We start from the raw sequence: 20,778 nt of genomic DNA on the forward strand, positions 1-20,778 counted from the left end.
TACCACATGAACTGAACGAGCATCAAATGACACATTGTCTTGAAACTTGCTATTCTTTACTGTCACAGCTTAAAAGTGAACCATTTTTGCAACGTATTGTTAGGTGTGAAGAAAAATGGATACTTTTCAACAATAGCAAGCGTTCTGCATGGTGGTTGGATAGAGATGAAATGCCAAAACACAATCCAAAAAGAATATTCACCAAAAAAAAAAAGCTAATGGCATCTGTTTGGTAGTCCAGCACTAGTGTCATCCACTACAACTTCATAAGACCTGGTAAATCAATTACAGCAGATGTATACATCAACCAATTGGATGAAATGATGAGTGAACTTGCAATTAACCAACCAATATTGGTCAATAGAAGCAGGCCAATTCTCTTGCAAGACAATGCTCAAGACACAGCTCAACCACATGTTGCACAAAGAACACTACTTAAGTTACAGGAACTGAACTTGGAAGTATTCTGTCATCCACCTTATTTACCCTACCTTGCACCAACTGACTATCATGTTTTCCAGGCATTAGACAGCTTTTTGGCAAGGAAAAAACTTCATTACTTTTTGCTCTCCAGAATTCTTCTCTGCTGGCATAAATAAGCTACCGATAAATTAGCAAAATTGAGTTGATAATTTAGGTGCATACTTTGGTTAACTGCATTGTTTTTTCTTGAGATAAAGTAAAATACACTTTTAGTTCAAAATTGGTCATTTCATTCTTAATGAGCTGATAGTTGTGAAAACCTAAGATTTTCTGTTGTTTCTTAGTTTCCGTTTTAGAGGTGTACTCGTCGAGCAAGTGATTTGATCTGAGACTGCATGTTGAAGCCAAACCAATGTGGAAGACACAATAGCTATTCAAAAACACACAAAGAATGTTACTGCCACTTATACATTATACTGCAGTGTAATCTTGTCAGTGACCAGGTTGCAGTGCAATGAAAAGTTTGACACCAAATAACAAATAATAAATATTTAAGTGAAGTTAAATTTTTGCATGGCTAAGATGTATCTTTCATGCTGTAATTGGTTTGGATTTTGTATTTTCATTAGGAATCATGCTTTTTAGCCAGTCTGCAACACCATCACAAGATTGACTGCAATTGACCAATCACCATTGCCAATATGTTGTTTTCAGACAACACAGCCTTGAAGAAAGTTGTCTAGTTTTTGTACAACGTGCAATGCAACTTTACAACTTGATTGAAATTTAATTTCAGAGGCAGTGAAATTGATACCTAGACCACAATAACAACAAAACTGTTCATAATGTAGAAAATAAGACAGATAAAAAACAATAATCAGGTATGACTGGGTACAAAAGCATAATTTAGAAATGTTTTTTTTATAAACATCTGTTTCCTAATCATGAACATAATTTTGTTTACAAAAAACAATATTGTAACCTTGATGTGTATTTCATTCTGATCTCTGCTATATTAGCTTGGTAATGAGTCAGTATTGCATGATGACTGTCTTTCATTCTCTTAAATCTAAGCACAAACTGTGAAGAAGTGTTTTCGTTTTTTATTTTCAGGTAAGAACAATGCAATTGCATAGTAAATTGAAACAAGAATATTACTATAATATTATTGAAAAATACTGAAAAATGATTTCAGTATTTTGTTATTTGTCAGTTTTTCTTGTTAAGAACAAAAAACTTAAGAGTTTTATGCATTAAATTTTTCTCATTTTTAATATGCAATACCAAGTATTTTAACTTTATTTTTCTTAAATGTACTCAATTGAATTCCTGATATATTGAATTGCATTCACTTGCCTCCCCACTTCTCTTGACAGAATCATAGTTTTCCACTTAATGCAATGCATTTTTGTAATACCTCATTCTTTGATGTTACATTTTGTTGTCATTGAGCAGATGTGGGAACTGCCATGAGCTAACTAGATGATGAACTAGTTACTGTCCAGGATATTAAAAAATCACTAAGAAAATGTAAGCTGCAATCAGGTGTCAAGAGCAGATGAATAGAGTGAAGGAAACATCAGATGTTTCCTGAGGAAGTATATTCTACTGTTCAAATAAATACATGCAAAACAGAATAACAAAAAAGAAGATCAAGACTCAGAAAATATCTAGACCACAGTAGAATCAAACATGATGTGAAGCATATAGAAGATGTCATTGATCCAATATGTAGCATATGCAATCAATTTAATGTTGCAGGTACATTTGTCTTCAAGTATTGTTGCTCCTTATAAAGTGAAGCAAGACATGTTGGAAGCAGAAGCTGGTGTCAGTACTGTTGCTTCCTTTCATAGTAACAATGTAAATAAAGATTGCAACATGGAAGCAATGCCTTCTTTGACCCAATCAGCATCAGAATCTTGCAATATTTAAAGAAATAAAAAGGAAGACAAAAATTGAAAGAAGGCAGTAACATGAAACATAGTAGGAGATTGCTTCCAAAGTAGGTTTACATCACAAAGTTGCAGAATATTAATATTAAATACCTCATGTCTTATTGTCTTGGTTTGGTACTCTTAACTTCTCTGGGTTAAGGCTAAGACATCATTCAGCTGTGGAAAATAAAGCTGTAGACTTAATAACTACAAAATGTATTTGGATGATTGATGGGATGATTGTTTTAAAACAGCTACACTCGTCCTTTGCACCTGTGATCTTCTATTTTCTTGCAGAGGTTTTTTTTAGAGAAAGTATTGAAAATAGCTGACCACAAGGAACAAGTAAAATCTATTTTGTACCTCATGTAACTCATAAATCTTCTGACATTTGTTGAGAATGGATCATACATAGCATATGGGAAAGAATGTCATTCCCTTTCAAATAACTGTAGAGTGGTAAAGCCATGCTATTATGGTCATGAAGAAGTAAACATCTGGTTATTTTTACGCTCAAAATATGTTCAGAAGCATTTTCACCAGTCACTACTATAAACTTCCATGTTGGTTCCAGCAGATGTGGTTATAAAGATATGCACCAGCATAGGATGTGCAGAGAAGTTTATGGCCCCTCTTCTCTTCCTCACCAGTTGCGGTAACAAAGTTTGCACTCTTGACGCCTCTATAGCCACTATGGCTTTTAAGCTGCATCAGCCCTGGTTGGATTCCATCCATTCACTGGTTGACCCAGTCAGTGAATTCTTTGGAAACTGGAGAAGGAAAGATCAAGCCTTTCTCAGTTAATGATTATACATGAACACTACATAAAGTGCTTGATATATCTTTTTTCCCTTCTGACAATCTTGTTTCTTGTTTGGTGCAATTTGAATGTCACATGTTTAGATGATAGAAAGCATCAGATGTGAATGACACCAAATATGACATGTTCTAACCTGGTATGCTCATACACACACGCACACACACACACACACACACACACACACACACACACACACACACACACACACACACACAGAAGAGTTACTTTCTCTAAACCAGTGGCCCTCAACCATTTTTTTTAGCTATGAACCCCTTTGATTCCTATTTTACTTGGGTGCACCCTCAGAGTCAGTCAATGCTTAAAAAAACCTTATATTTTTATAATCAAATATTATTACAAATTGTATTTTAAGAAAAATATTATGTGTATTGGAGAAGTATAACCAATTTATTGCACAAAATTTTTAATAAACAAAATCTATGAAAATCATTGCTCAAAGCAAAGTCTCTCTTGTGAAGTATATAATATGTGCTAATTCTGAAGCAGGTGTATATCTCCACTATTTGGAATCAATACCAGAAATATCATTTCTAAATGACACTGCTTGTATACCAGTGACACTCATTTACAACTATCATACAATGTCAAAACAAGGAAACGCACGCACACACACACACACACACACAATAACAGTTTGATTCAGCTTAATATGACTTTTGTGGCACAAGGACACATCCATCACATCAGATATTAGGAGAGGAGGTATCTGTATATATATATATATATATATATATATATATATATATATATATATATATATATATACTGCACAATATATGTATTTATTTAATCTGGTGGTACTCACAAATAAACTCCTTTAGTAGATCAGGCTACAAACTACATAGTAAACTAATACATTGGGGTGTAATGTATAGGTCTATGCAGTTGAAATCCCTTAAATCTAATCAGTTATTATTTCATTAGAAGTATATAGAATATATCTTACTAAATCTCTTTACACAACTTTTTTAACCATTACTGTCTTCCATACATTATTATTTCAAAGATGACTTTTTTGTATGTGTATATTGGAGTTGAAGAATGGATGTAACCATGATATTCTATAGATCTGATGAGCTAGCCTTCTATACCTGTATTGGCTTGTAAAATGTACAATGGTACTAGGTAATTTATAACATATAGACTAGTGCAGATATGTAAAATGATTTATTATACATTAAAATTAATTATTTTTTCATGATGTTGGCTGTGAAACCATTGTAATCTTATGGATATCAACTGGTGAAATATTTTAATCTCATACCTCCAAACTTTATATATTTAGAAGTTTTTGAAAAATATATTTAACACAGTCACAATATTTAAAGAAAGGTTTTCTTAAAAGCTATTAATTATTCTAAAAATGTTTTAAAAAAAACGTCATGAATCTTTGGGGAAAAACTTTTTGTATCAGGTGTATTTTGTGTGTAAGCACTTTTGTTGTTCAACTTTTCAAGCACATGTATTTATTTGGGTGGTCATCTATATAGAGGACATGTTTCTATCAGTTTCAACCTACCATTGACACTTACCCAGTGAATACACAGTGGGAATACCCATAAGCATGTGGTTGGGAAGCAGTTTTCTTAACCACACAGTCACACCTGAAAATGAAATTTATCTGAAAAGACACCTCTTGTCCATGTTAATCAATTTGAGCTACTGTCCACAGTTACTGCATATAGAATGAACCAAACCAATCCCATGATCATGTATGACTGGTGGGCTTCTTTAACTTTATTTTACTACTGCTACTGTTAATCTTTCCATAGTAATAGCTGAAATAATAATAATAAAAAAAAAAATGAAAGAAAAATATCTTTAGCCTCTTTTCAGTGTAAGTGTTTTTGTAAAACTAGGATAGTATTCATTGAAACTTTGCAATGCAGCTCATAAAAGCTTATATAACATGATCAGTAAACCTCGTCATAAAATTTTCACTACACTATTCCTTCACACGAGCTTTAATTAATTTCATAATTAAATTTGGTTTTGAATGAATTAGATAAAAAGAAAGATGTAAAGTGTCCTTTACTCTATCAAAAATCATGAAATTTGCAATGAAAGGTTATTACATAAACTGTTTATTAAAAAAAAAAATCATATTTATTCTATTTTGATTTAGAAGCTTTGATAGCTCCCTTCCACACACACATGCATAGATTAATTAATATAAATTGGCCTGGGAAAGTTAACATTATATTCACTTCATGTAGCGTTAGTTAAGATGAATCTTCATCAAATAGCATGTTAAAAAATTACTGAATACATGTAATTTTGAGGGATTCTGAAATTATTGATCAGTTCAGTCTATAATAAAATGTTTACCCCTCACCTGTTACATAAAAATCTACAATGGTTTTTAGTTCATTCAAAGCCAATTTTAATTCTCTAATTAAAGAAAGTTCACATTAAGAAATGATATTACTAGATCGATTTTTTAATGGTGTTCACTGATCTTAAAAAAACAGAAATGTTATGTAAGCTTTTAAAGTTACATTACAAAGTTATAAGAATTATACTAGTTTTACAAAAACACATGAACTGAACTAAAGTATTCAAATGGTTCATGTGCTATGTCTCTTCTAGGTTTATTTCTGTTTTCCAGCTCAATAGCATGTATAAAACAAACACCAGCTCATAATGGTTTATGTAACTTGATGTTAAAAATTTTAGCAGTTTGTTCAAATCTAATTTGCATAGTTAAATCTTTTTTTTTTATTATTTAACAGAATTGAAATCCTAAAACCAAAGTGCTGCATAAAAAGCATAGGTGTGGGTGTTGGTGCCATGTAAAAAGCACTCAGTACACTCTGTAAAGTGATTGGCATGAGGAAGGGCATACAGCTGTAGAAACCAAGTCAAAACAGACTATGGAATCTAGTGTGGCCCCAGCTCCTGTCAAGTTATCTAACCCATGCTGGCACGGAAAATGGGTGTTAAATGTTGTTGATGATGATGATGACTTATGTTAGACATTCATTCTTCCATTATATAAATGGTTTCAAATTTTGACACAAGGCCAGTAATCTGGAGAGAGGGATAAGTCAATTACATTGATCCCAGTACACAACTGGTACTTAGTTTATTGACCCTGAAAGGATGAAAGACAAAGTTGACCTCAGCAGAATTTAGAATCAGAATGTAAAGAGCCTTAAGAAATGCCACTAACCATTTTGTCTAATGTACTAACAAGTCTGCCAGCTTACCTCCATTATATAAATGCATCTCATAACCAACAGTAGTCTTTATATTAATCTAAAGACTAGTGTTTGACTATGAGATCTAGTTAATATTTATTAAGCTAATAAAAAAAGACAAAGATTCTTTATAAAAGCCAGAGATCATTATGACTAAAGCAAGATGTTAGACTAAAGATAAATTGACTTTTAAATTCTTGTCCCGTAACACTTTGGAAATAACACCGTTTTTACTCAGTTGGTTTGAGATGAGCTTGACTAAAATATTGGTTTCAAATTTTGGCACAAGGCCAGCAGTTTGTTGGGAGGGATTAAGTAGATTAAATTGATCCTAAGACTTAACTGGTACCTACCTATTTTATCAACTCTGAAAGGATGAAAGGCAAAGTTGACCTCGGCGGAATTTGTACTCAGAATGTAATGGCAGATGAAATACTGCTAAGCATTTCACCCGGCGTGCTAACGTTTCTGCCAGCTTGCTGCTACCTTAGAGCTTGACTAAAATATTGACAAAGCTGAAGCACAGTGTAGATTAAGATAGTAAACATTTTTTGTTTTGAGTTAGAAAACCTGTTGAGTTACTTGGCCAGTCAGCTACCTTCAACTATTAGGTCTCTGTGAGCAGAGATGACAATAGCTTTCAAGTGATACTTATCTTGATAATATACCTAATTCATTTATATATATATCTTGTAAATCTTATCTGGAAAATTGACTTTTTTTTTGTACTTCAGAAGAATTTAGAGTTTTATTACTTATTTCTTCAGTTTACTATTCAAGTTAGGTGTTATTGTTGCTAACTTAACTATCCCTTGAGTAGCCATTGTTGAAAAATACTGCACCACTACCACACACACCCTTAGCCTTAATTAACGTCCTGGGTTTATTAAAGTAATCAATGAGTTGAACTCACTTCTTAGTTCTATCAGAACTATTAAACTACTTCCTGTTCTGGTACAGAACTAAAATTAATATAAATTACCTTTTGTTGCTAATCTTTTCTAATTATTTACAGCCAGTAGCTCTGTCTCCAGTAACAATTGAAATAAATAAAATAATTTTCTTCTCATTCATATGGTTCTTCAATTTATTTCCTTTCTTCTTTTGCAGTTAACAGTGACTCCAATCACAAGCGAATTGCATACGTAGAGCAATGTTTTGGTGCATCAGGGGAAGTGAGTAAAATATTTTACATCTTCAAAGAAATTTTTTTACATTTTAAAGTAATTGCTACATTTTCTTCCCTGAATTTTTTAAAAAAATTATCTTTAAAAAAAAAAAAAAAAAAAAAATATTGTTTAGTTCAACTTGATGTGAAAAATTATTTTCTATTACTGTTACCACCAACAATAATGGCAATCATTTATTTTTCCTTATCACAATACTTATTATCTCACTATGTATTTGGAAAAATATTTTCAACATTTTATCAGGCACAATGCATCATTTCTGCTTCTTCAGCATTTCAGATTATAAGTTTTGAAAAAAATGTAATGGTGTGTGCATGTGCGCAAGTGTTTTTCTGTCTATTTTTTTTTCCTGTCTTTCCTTCTTTTTTCTTCTTTTCTTCTTTGGGATTTAATGAAATTTTTTTACCATTGCAAGATTTATGCATAACAAAATGGCAAGGCATTTTAGCTAATTAACCCTTTAGCATTTAAACAGGCCATATCTGGCCTAAATATTCTACCTATTTTATGTTGAAGCTGACCAGATCTGACCTCTCACACCTATTCTACAATGTTATTCTAAAAATAAGCAATTACATCATTAAAATTTTGAAGCTATGAGATAATGCATAATTAATTCAAAACAATGTGAATACATAAACATATTTGACAGTGTAACATGAATACTAAAGAGTTTAGTCAAGACAGCTTCTAGAATTTGGGGTTAGCTGAATTAGTTTGTGTGTGTGTGGATAATTTTACACCTGTGGAGTGGATGTGCACATTACATTAGTACATGAGTATGTATATACTTTATCTTCTTCAGCTGTCCATCATAGGTCATCAATGTTGACTGTTCTTGTTCTGTAATCATTTCTGGTAGGCTCGTATATGGGCTACAAGGCCAGCTCATGATCTGCAGCAATGATGACATATGCTGCAGTTGAAGCTACTTGACACAATGGAGAAATGACACCTCTCATGTTTTCTTTTATATTCCCTCTGTTGTTTCACATCAACAGCTGGAATTATGAGCTTCAGCAATCAGTGCCATTCATCTTGCCAATGAGCCTTCTTCTCTCCGGTGTTTGGGGAGATTCCAGAGTTCTTCATATGTCTTTTCAGCACATCCTTGTTTATGCTTCATTTATTGCCTCTCTGTGCGTGTGTATGTGTGCATGCATATGTTTGTATTCCACACGCACACACATGTTGATTGTGTGCATGTTTTCATTCAGGAACCACAAATGGCAACTCCTTGGAATGCTTTACAAATTTTCTCTGTACCTGTAATCAATTGCATTTGGTGAACACACAATAGGTTGCTTTGTTCTTTGTTTTGAGAACCTAGAATTTCTAGATTTTTATACAGATCTGTTGTGACAGAGCTCAGTACACCTATGATAGTAGATGCAATTAAAAATCTATATCCTGCCCATCTTCTCATTACTTTCAGTACAGCTCTCATATATTCATACTATATCTCTGAATTGACCAGACTATCAGATGTTGTTATCCACCACTGATCACAGTGCACTTCCTAGCATCGTTTTAGCTTTCAAATGATGACCTCCCCCGCTCTCTACTGGACAGGCATGTAAACCAACATATCCCACTGAATGGAATACCAGTCCGTCTCATGGTTAGCCATTTACAGTTGATTGAACTGGAGCCATATGAAATGATGTGTTTAGCTCAAGAACACAACACACTACCTGGTCTGGGAATTGAAGCCACAATCTTGCAATAGTGAATGCAGCATCCTTACCACTAGGCCATGCACCTTCACATATATATATGTACACATAATATCTCATCATCATTTAACATCTGTTTTCTGTGCTGGCATGGATTGAACAGTTTGGCAGGAGCTGGTCAGCTGAAGAGCTGCCCAAGCTCTATGTTTTGGCATGGTTTCTATGGATGGATACCCTTCCTAATGCCAACCACTTTACAGAGTGCTCTGGGTGCACTTATGCAGCACTGGCATGGGTGCTTATTACATGGCACCAGCACCGGTGCTTTTTATGTGACACCAGCACTCACTAGCCCACAAGACTAGGGACGCTCAGCTGAAGAGGGATGCAGGGGACTTAGCTTGACGTGTCTTCTTAAGCACAACAAATCACCAGAAGACTCGGTCCCTTGTCTGAGCCTTATATATTTTTATAAATAGATATAATACTATGTATTCACTTTTCTAATAGATTTTCCTTTCTAACTCGACAAATTATTTGCAAACTACTACATTTAAATGTCTGAAATCTTTCTGGATATGAGCGTAAATAGATTTCTTTTATTTTGGCTTCACTTTGCTTTACAGTACATAAGACTGATAGATTTTCCTCTCTATATTCATTTGCATCACCATTTGGAATTATATCTGGTTTACTCCATAGTGTTCTGATCATTGATTTAACACAAGAGATACTATTATCTTGGCTTGGTTGCATTAGGAGTTGGTATTGATCTTTATTTCGCCACCTGGTTGGGGAAGTAATTTTTAAATGAGTGTTTATTTAGAAGCAAAGGGAGAGGCAGATCAAGAGAATGAGTTAAGTACTAACATACTCTCTTTGTTAGTGTATCTGCAAGTTAAGCAGTGGCTGAAATGGTGGGTGGGAATCTAGCAGTTATCAAATATTACTCTTGTCAAATTTTTTTTTCTTTGTTTTGAAATATCAATTCCAGGAAACAATTCACAGTGTAATAATCGTCATTGAATTTAAGACCAGAGATGAATAAAGTGTGAAATAAATGATCTGGTTATTGATTATTTTGGAAATCAATATCATATTCAGCAACACCCACACAGGTGAAATAGGAAACCAAAATAACTGTGCAGAAATTTTGTTAAAAAACACAAAAAAATATAGAATTTCTACCCAGAAAATTATTGGCCTCCAGCTGCACAATATTATAGCTATGAATGAAAAATCACAGCTTGTTGATTTGATGCGTATTTAACCTATGAGCTGAAATATTCATGGGTCATATTCTACCAGTAGTAGAGAGCATTGGTTTCTTCATTACACGGCATCACAGGTTAGCTTTTTTTTTCATGGGCCCTTTTGACATGACTAAAAATAAACTGTCATTTCAAATCATAATTTATGGAGAATACATTTGCAAATTATTTGCAATAGGCGCTGGTGTGGCTGTGTGGTAAGAAGTTTGTTTCATAACAACATAGTCCTGAATTCAGTCCCATTGCATGGTACCTTGGGCAAGTGTCTTCTACTACAGCCTTGGGCCAAACCTTGGTAGATGGAAACTAAGAGAAGCCTGTTGTGTATGTGTGTTTGTGTCCTTTTCTTGACATTCTATGACAGTTGTAAAACGATTGTCACTGTCATTCAAACAGTACCACTCATTCCAAATGTTCTGTGTAAGCACATCCAGCCATGGGGAAATATTACCTTGTTTGGAAACAGGGGAGAGTTGGTGGCAGGAAGTGCCTCTGACCATAGAAAATCTGTCTCCATCCAACCCATGCAAGCATGGAAAAGAGGACGTTAAAATGATGCTCATCATTGTTCAATAAAATTTTAGAAGGAAATCATTGTTTTTCCTTCAAATATGTGATATTTGCCTACACATATCAGATATATCTACCATCACGGGCATAATAGATATTGGTCAATTACATCACAAACTTTATCTAAAAGAAATATCCATCAGAAAGAGTATATTCTTTGAGAACAATAAATAAAAAAAATTATCAAGGTATTGTACAGACATTCACATGAATTTACATGCTTGTTATCATTCATTTTGTTTCATTTTGGAATATATTATAATGAAGCAAAAATGCCCTGATCATGACACTTGACTATCAACAAGCAAATGAAGGAGTCCCTATGCAGTTACTTGATTTCCTATTATTATTTCAGTGGACTGGCAGTATCTGAGAGTCATTAATTTATAATGCATATATTTTTTTATCTTTTACATGTTTCAGTCATTAGACTGCAACCATGCTGGGGCACAGCCTTAAAGAATTTTTAGTGAAATGAATTGACACCAGTACTTATTTTTCAATGTCTGGTACTTATTCTAGCAGTCTCTTTTACCAAACCACTAAGTCATGTGTACATAAACACACCAACTCCTGTTGTGAGGGACAAACACACACATGACAAGCTTCTTTCAGTTTCCATCTATCATATCTGCCCACAGGGCATTGGTCAGCCCGAGGCTATAAAAGATGACACTTACCCAAGGTGCCACATTGTAGGACTGAACCTGGAACCAAGCAGACTTCTTACCACACAGCCACACCTGTGCCTGTCATCTTTGATGACAAAACAAAAAAAAATATCTAGTTTCAAATATCCATGGCTAAGTTGATGTCGTTGTGCTAGCTTGGCTGTTTCAGTGACCATGCTGATATAACATGATCAGTTGCACTTCTCATACCAGCTTGTTGCTATTGTCTAGCCTCGAAATGTCCCTGATGAAGCAAACTTATGAACAAAAGCACTAAAGCATCCCTTTCTTTTTTTTTTTTTAATGGAAGCAGCATTTTTTTTTCCAGGAACAGTATTCCTTGGACTACATTAGCCCAAAGTCTACTATTTTGTAAGACAGTAGGGATAAAAGAGATGACCAAGGACTGAGATATCTGGTGCATTGCTGTACTCAAGATGATTTGTCTGCTACAACAGAATTGTTACCGGCACTGGTGTCACATTACAAGCACCCAGTAAACTCTGTGGAGTGGTTGGCATTAGGAAGGGCATAGAAAACATGCCAGAATAGACAATGGAGCCTGGTGCAGCCCCTGGCCTTACCAACTCCAGTCAAACCGTCCAACCCATGCAAGCATGGAAAATGGACATTTGATGATGATGATGATGATGATGCGTAGAGTATGATGTGAGAGAGATTTGACTGCTAATTTCTAGCAGATCAAGGAGCCACATAGAAGCTCTCTTGTTGGTTCAACATGCTATCATATCAAATACTAACATGAGTCTGAGTTCTGTTTTCACATTTAACATATATTTCACTTCTGTTTCTTTCATTATTTGATTTATGTTTTAGTAGCTAATCCATTTATCTATGTATTTATTTGTAGAAACTCACACGCCCTGGTCGGGTTCTCGTAGGAGAAGGTGTTTTAACGAAAATGTGTCGTAAAAAACCAAAACCACGGCAGTTTTTCCTCTTTAACGATATACTTGTATATGGTAACATAATAATCAGCAAGAAGAGGGTATGTTATAACATTTTGTTCATAGATTTTTTTTTAGTTTTTTTTATTTTAACTTTTGCCAGTGAATCGTTTGATTAGTAACTATTTTGAGGTGGAATGTTTGCTGAAAGAATCACTTATACTCTGTGTGTGTGTGTGTTGGAAATTTGGAAGAATATTTAAGTGCTGCTACCAGCTGCTGACTGTTTCCTTTCTTATTTTTTTCTATAATATCTATTACAATTACGTTTGTGTATTTGTTTTGCAAGATTCTTGATGTGAAATCACGTGTTGAAGCATATTGTTATATTTGAGGATGGTCATATTTTGCCAATTAAACACGCATGCTATACATTTGGTCTTTACTTCAGCTTCATTATTGTTATTTTAGTTTCTTTTTCAAAGCTCTTTTGTCACATGTCCTGTGACCTCTTCAGTGACTCTCTGTCCCATGTGTCTCATCTTGTCCTGCTTATTCTATTTAATAAATGGATTTTAGAAATGGAATATGCAGAACAAGAGGAGACATGTGGGATAAAACTAACCACTGAAGAGGCCACAGGATGTGTGATGAAAGAGCTTTGACAAGAAACTAAAATGATAATAATGAAGCTGAAATGAAGACCTAAAATTTACAAAATTTGACCATCCCCAAATATAACAATACCTTTACAATGTTATTGTTAAAACTAATTTTATTAAATTTCAGCTATATTTTGTTTCCAACAGTCTTCTATTTCTTCTAATTCTGCTGCTGCAATAACAATAAGAAGAGATAAGTGTATAAAGGCTGTTCAATATTTATTAGTAGATACAGAGAAGGAAGGGCTTGATAGTAGATTTGTGTTAATTGTATGATGGTTTTAACCAATCAATGGATGTTTTATTGCATACAATCTAGAATGTGTAACTGTGGAGCAGGGTCTTTTATAGATGTTTTGCAAACAACTCACACCTGCAAGTGCTACCAGTCGAGAACTCCGCATACCGGAAGCCAGCAAGTGTATGGGGTCATCAGGAGAGAATGCGCGCCATTTCAGGGCCTACTTCTCGACGGCATCAATGCGCACCAGCCCCCCCTCTCTGATATGAGGCCCCGCTTGCTAGATCAACTGGTTATTAAAAACAAAGCTCAATATTCCTCTAGCCATCGCTCATCGTTTCTTTTTAACCAAATCCAGTGGCTAGCCTTCTCCACTGTAGTTTGGATATTGGTTATGGTGGTATTTACCTTATTATCTTCATGAGGAACCGTTAACTCGACTAGATTTACAACTTATCTTGATAGTGTACAGTGTACCTTTTAAGTTTGTTGTGAAGAAACATAAATAACATCTTGTTTTCTGAAATTTTAGATAAAGTTTCTGAAAAGTTTTAATTTTGTTAATTTTCAGTACAATAAACAGCACATAATTCCATTGGACGATGTCAAATTAGAAGATATTGAAGATGACAAAAGTAAGTTTTTAACTCTTTACCCTTTTTACTTGTTTCAGTCATTTGACTGCGGCCATGCTAGAACACCGCCTTTAGTCGAGCAGATCGACCCCAGGACTTATTCTTTGTAAGCCTAGTACTTATTCTATTGGTCTCTTTTGCCGAACTGCTAAGTTACAGGGACGTAAACATACACACACACACACACACATATATATATGTTATGATCAGCCATTATTATGATTGACCGTTGACTGAACACTATTCAATTTTTTTTCTCCGTGTTTTTCTCCTTGTCTCCGTATTCTTTCTGTTGAAGAGCGTAGCTCAAAACGTCAAAGACTTTCCGTATTCCCGAGCGTCATACTAATACATCCTTTTGTTATTTACACCACCTGTCCTCGTCTGTTGTTGTTTTTTCGTATATCCTCCCATATATATATATATATATATATATATATATATATACGACGGGCTTCTTTATTAGTTTTGAACAAAGAATGTTTACAGATTTCTGGTTGCTTAAGTAAAAACCAATCTGCTGATAAACTAAGACATTAAATGCATTTAAAAAAAAAAAAAAAAAAAAAAGAGAAGCTGAGTCAGGTGTGATAATTATTTTATTTTCATTTTATATTATAGATGATGAATGATAAGCACCATTGGTTATAAGTTTCCAATGAGCCAATTACTTGTTCACTGCATTCCTAATGGCAAGAACAAGAAGGAAGTGTTTGTAACTCACTGCAGAGCAATTATTATAGAGAACTTTAAATTTATTGTACAGTTTTTCATTGATGTCTATGTTTCTTGACAATATACACCTACCTACACATACATACATTCCTCGCACATCATCATCACCTGCCTTTCATTGCTGTCATCCATTGGACAGGTTGACAGAAACTGGCCACAAGCTGAAGGACATCATGCTTCAATGTCTCAGTTTAGGCGTGATTTCTATGGCTGAATGCCCTTCATATCACCAGTCACTTCGCAGATTGTAACTGCATGCTTTTACTGTGGCACCAGCACTAGTCAGGCTGCTTTGTAATCGACAAAACTAAAGAGTAGCTGTGACTGAAAGAAGAATACATGAAAGAGAGTGATGACTGTAGGTGAGGTATGAGAGGGTAAAGTGTGATAAAAGGGACAAACTAGAAGTTGTCAGGTGTTAGTGTAGATAGTAACAGAGTAGTAACTGCTGAATGTGGGGCATGAAAGACACTAGGGAAAGGGGAAGGAAAAGAGTATTGTCTGAGGTCTGTGAGAAATAGAGAGCAGGACAGAGTAGAAAAGTGAAGGAGTTGGTTGTGTGGAGATAGATAAATAACTGATAATATTGATTTAACTAAGACTTCAATTTTCGCCTTTAATGGGTTGTTCAATCAGATTGAAGTGGTTAAATATGCTATTAAAGGTGAAATGGGAAGTCAATGTCAAATCAATATTATCAATAAATTTTACTGTACTGAATCTATGGAGTCCTGCCAATAGTAAATATTTTGTTGTTTTCTCCTAGTTGATCAACAACATTAGATTGTGTATACACACACACACACAAACCTAAATGTATATATATATATATATATATATATATATGAATATATTTAGGTTGTGTGTGTGTGTGTGTGTGTATCATCACCATTGCCATTTAACAACTGCTTTCTATGCTGGCATGGATTGGACGGTTTGACTGAGAACTGGTGAGCCAGAAGGCTGCACCAGGCTCAATCTGATCTGGCAAAGTTTCTACAGCTGGATGCCCTTCCTAACACCAACCACTCTGAGAGTGTAGTGGATACTTCTATGTGCCACCGGCATGAGGGCCAGTCAGGGGGTTCTGGCAACGACCACGCTCAAAAGGTGTTTTTTATGTGCTACCTGCATGGGAGCCAGTCTGGCGGCACTGGCAACGACCATGCTTGAATTTTGTTTTTCACGTACCACTGGCATATGTGCTGGTAAGGCAACGCTGGCAATGATCATGCTCGAATGGTGCTTTTCACATGCCACTGGCACAAGAGCCAGTCCATGGTCCTGGCAATGATCATGCTCAGATGTGCTTTTAACATTCCACTGGCACGAGTGCCAATCAGGCAGTACTGTCATCGGCCATGTCAGCAATTTGATTTGATTTCACTTGCCTCAATAGGTCTTCGCAAGCAAAGTTTATTGGTACTTATTCTATCTTTATTGCCAAACCATTAAGTTACAGGGACGTAAATACACCAGCACCAGTTTTCAAATGGCAGTAGGGGGGGGGGGGAGACAAACACAAATACACACATGCACATATATACAAAATGGTTGGTATTAAGAAGGGCATCCAGTTGTAAAATCCTTACCAAAACAGACATTGTAGACTGGGGTAGTTTTCTACCTGGCTGGCTCTTGTCAACCATCTTAGCCATGCATGCATGGAAGACAGACGTTAAATGATGATGATGATGATGATGTCTATATATATGTATGTCTTATGTATGTATGTATGTGTGTGTGTGTGTGACAGGCTTCTTTCAGTTTCCCTCTACCATGTCCACTCACAAGGCTTTGGTTGGCCCTAGGCTATAATAGAAGCCATTTGCTCAAAGTGCCACACAGTGGGATTGAACCCCGAACAATGAGGTGTGGAAGTCACACCTACACTTATGAAATTGTTCAAAGAATTATCTCCACAAAAAAGTTCACTTGGAAAAATAAAACATCTGATCACCCAGAGAAATTTCAATAGAGAGATATGACAATGATAGATAATTCAGCCATTCTGCTCCAAAACTGAAATATGAAAATGTGTTGTGAAATGAGAAGTTAAATCAATTTGTTCATGAACCTCAAGAGTTCTTTGGTTTCTCTTTTCTTCACATAAGATAAATATACACCTGGATAAGTTGTTAGTCTCTTGTAGTTAATCTAATCCAAAGGGTCTATTATTCACTCAGTGGCTAGCTTATGTGAGGCTCTCTAGAATTAAGTTTGGTTGTGATGGATGACACTCTCTGCTTATCATTCACAAAATTTCATTTTTGATCTACATCTCCTAACTGCAGGAATAAACAACCAAGAGCTAATCTTCACCATATTTTAAGTAAATCAGTTGGATTTTTCCATTTATCCCATGTTGTTAACCAATTACTTCACTTTTTCTAATAAGAAATATGTCAGTTGGTTAACTTTAGATCCAGTGATAGTGTATATATACTCCATCACATGCACACACGCACACAGAAAGACAGACAGACAGACAGACACACACACACACACACACACACAAACACAGAGGCAACCACAGAGGTAATTGACATTGTACATCAAGTAAAAAAAAGAAATCATTTGCACACTGCTTTTGCCCAAATATACATGTATAAACATTTTTACAACCAGCTGGCCTGGTAGACTTTGGGACTCAGACATTTTTCCTTAAATATAACACAGCATTTAAAATAAGGCATGAAATGTCAATCATTCTGCCAGTAAGTTGACACCCTATCTGCAGTTCAAGCTGTAACTGCTGATTGTGTAATCAGACAGAGAGATAAGTCAAGAGTGGGGAAAACTGTGGGTCTATTCTTTTGCTTTACAACACCATTAATCTAATTTTAATCATACACTTGCAGAGATTTGCTACTACATGTAGTTATAGCTATCAATATAACCTGATGTTTTCATCTCTTCAGAAATGTTGCTTGAAGTCAGTTTTTTTTTAGTAAAATATGCCTTCAAGACATACAAGTACTTATCATAGCTTTTACCATTTTGCAAGGCCAGAGATTTGGTTGTTTGCACTGATTAAGTAAGGATTACTTAGATGCAGATTATAGTTTAATCTTCTCAGTAATCCAGCTTTGTATGTGTTTTCTATTCTAAATAAGCTTCAAAGTAGTAATCTTTTATGAGGGGAAATAGGTAGCTGTTTACATTGTAAAAACCAGCCAACCAAATGATGATGATGTTGTATGCTATCTTCTTTCTCCTCATCAGAATTATAAGAAATTTGAGAGTCAAATTACCACTATCTATAGTCGTCTGTATACATTATCGTCACTATGACAGTCTTTGCATTCATCATTACCACTGCTGCCACCCTCATAATTATCATTTTCACAACAACCACTGCCATTATCATTTATTATCATCACTACACCCACCCACCCTATTTGCACTGCCACTGCTATTAAAAGCATTGCTAATACAGCTTATCATTATGACTACTAATTATTACTAACATAGTCACCACCACCATCATCGTTGTCGTGTCCACAATTACTAACTATCCTCATCAGCTCTTCCTGATTACTCTCCTGCTTACCACCAATCCTGCTCTTTCTTTTCCATCAACCAGCCCCCCCCCCATACTATATTTCTGAGAGAGCCTCTGTATGGTTGCTCAACCTGCTAGAAATAGCAACCAAATTTCTTCAATTTACACACTACCATCTTGAAAAAAAGAAACACACTGGACAATGCCTTCCTAAAAATACAAAAAGGCTGGATGATCATTGACTAGAAATCTTTTGATCATAGATCTGACCTGGAGCTAAATTACAATAACATCTCTCTCTCTCTCTTTTCTGACCATTACTGCCTATAGCCCTCTCCATCTCTCAGCTGTCTCCTCTCTAGTCCCTGCAATTTGTTTTTCACTTCACCCCTCCCAAACTGTTTCTCACTTTACACCACATCTCCTCCAATCTTCACAGATCTCCTCATACCTCTCTTTCTCTACACATCCTTTTAAATATTCATTAAACTTCTTTAGCTCTTATTAAATGCTTAATAATAATAATAATAATAATAATGGTTTCAAATTTTGCAACAAGGGCACCAATTTTGGAGGAGGGGATGAGTCGATTACATCAACCCCAGTGTTCAACTGGTAAATATTTTATTGACCCTGAATGGATGAAAAGCAAAGTTGACCTTGGCAGAATTTGAACTCGGAACATAGCAACAGGCGAAATACCGCTAAGCATTTCATCCAGCATACTAAATGCTCTTTTCTACTAAAGGTCTGAAATGTTGGTGGAGGGGACTAGTTAATTACATCGACCCCTGTGTTTCACTGGTACTTAATTTATTGATCCTGAAAGGATGAAAAGCAAAGTTGACCTCAGTGGAATTTGAACTCAGAATGTAAAGATGGACAGAATGCTGCTAAGTATTCTGCCTGGTGTGCTAACGATTTTGCCAGCTCACTGCCTTAAATAATAATAATAACAACAACAACAACAACAACAACAACAACAACAACAACAACAACACCACTCAGAGAGCGCAAACCTCTGCCAAGGCAACACCAATGTCTTCTCAGTGATTAGCTGAAGATTTTTAAAATGAGAGTATCTGAAATAAACTCGACCGCTCTTACAAACGAGAATACTAAAAATGAACCCAACTGCTCTTGAAAATTAAGTAAAAAAGAACGGTAAAATAATCCAGATTCCTTGTCCACTACTGGATTGATCCCAAAATCTAATCAGTCCGTGCCAGTCACGAGGCCAAACATCCCTGAAAGTTTCATCCATCCATCCAAAGTGGTTCTTGAGATATCTTGTCCACGAACCAACAAACACGGCTGAAAACAATACCTCTGCCTTCGCTAAGGCAGAGGTAATAACAATAATAATGAATCTAATATTGGCATACCACCATACATCACAGTATTCTCACACACATACACTGATAGAGTAAAGAATTTATATTAACTTGTTGTTATTGTTTAACTCCAGAACAACCCTGACTGAACATACCTATGATCAGAGCATTCCAACCATGACTATCCAATCTTATTTTCAGACTAGGCGAGTGGTTTTCAACCACTTTTTAACCTATGAACCCCTTCGTGTGTTACTTTACTTTGGTGGGCCCCTATAGCCATTCAATGTTTAAAAACTAATTTTATATATACTTCTTTCAAAGTTCCCTTTTTTTGTTATTCACTTCTGTCGGTTGAATTATGTAAAACATTAGAGAAAGAAACCTAGCTATTTCTTGCAATACATACATTGAAATCAAAAAATTTCCATGGGTCCTTAAAATATTACTGTGGATCCCCAACTTACTATTTCATTAGTGTGAACTCCCAAAACCCGTATATATAGATCCCCTCCCAGGAGCCATATGGACCCTGGTTGAGAACCACTGAACTAGACAATGTATTCATGATTACATTATCCAAATTGTGCCCTCCTTTATTTTAAAGATAATAAGGTGATTCAAGGGGAATTCAGCTGCATTTTCTAGTAAGTTGAGCAACTATGTAGCCACTCCTTTGTTGATTCAGTTTTGAAATTATTGTCTCACAACATCTTAAATTGTACACTCTTAAATTTCTTTTACACTTCCATCTTCCATCACACTAAATGCCTTTGTCATTTTCTCTTACCAATTACTTTCTCTGCTAGAACTTATTGATTCTTTTTTTTTATATATATATATTTTTTTAATATCAAGTTAATGAACTAAACTCCAATAATTCCAATATCACCATTTTCATCATCATCATCATTATCAGCAACACCTGCACTGTCATCACAGACGCCACCACCACTGCTATCACTGTAATAGTGTATGG

The 20,778-nt window shown here is 35.2% G+C and overlaps 1 protein-coding gene across 7 annotated transcripts in view; it reads left to right on the top strand.

Annotated features, from left to right (window-relative positions):
• LOC106881081 (pleckstrin homology domain-containing family F member 2) overlaps positions 1-20,778 on the top strand; it is a 222,872-nt gene that overhangs the window by 182,898 nt on the left and 19,196 nt on the right. For 6 of the 7 annotated variants that reach the window (XM_089353855.1, XM_089353856.1, XM_089353858.1 and 3 more), the window contains 3 exons: positions 7,512-7,576; positions 12,651-12,788; positions 14,162-14,225. In XM_089353855.1, the coding sequence (XP_089209981.1) occupies positions 7,512-7,576; positions 12,651-12,788; positions 14,162-14,225 (267 nt within the window). Of the gene's footprint in view, positions 1-7,511; positions 7,578-12,650; positions 12,789-14,161; positions 14,226-20,778 lie in introns of those variants that run through there. The other variant, XR_016242260.1, reaches the window with a different exon arrangement.

Source organism: Octopus bimaculoides, chromosome 6 (genome assembly GCF_046866305.1).
Source record: "Octopus bimaculoides isolate indiv1 chromosome 6, ASM4686630v1, whole genome shotgun sequence".
Lineage (NCBI taxonomy): Eukaryota > Metazoa > Mollusca > Cephalopoda > Octopoda > Octopodidae > Octopus > Octopus bimaculoides.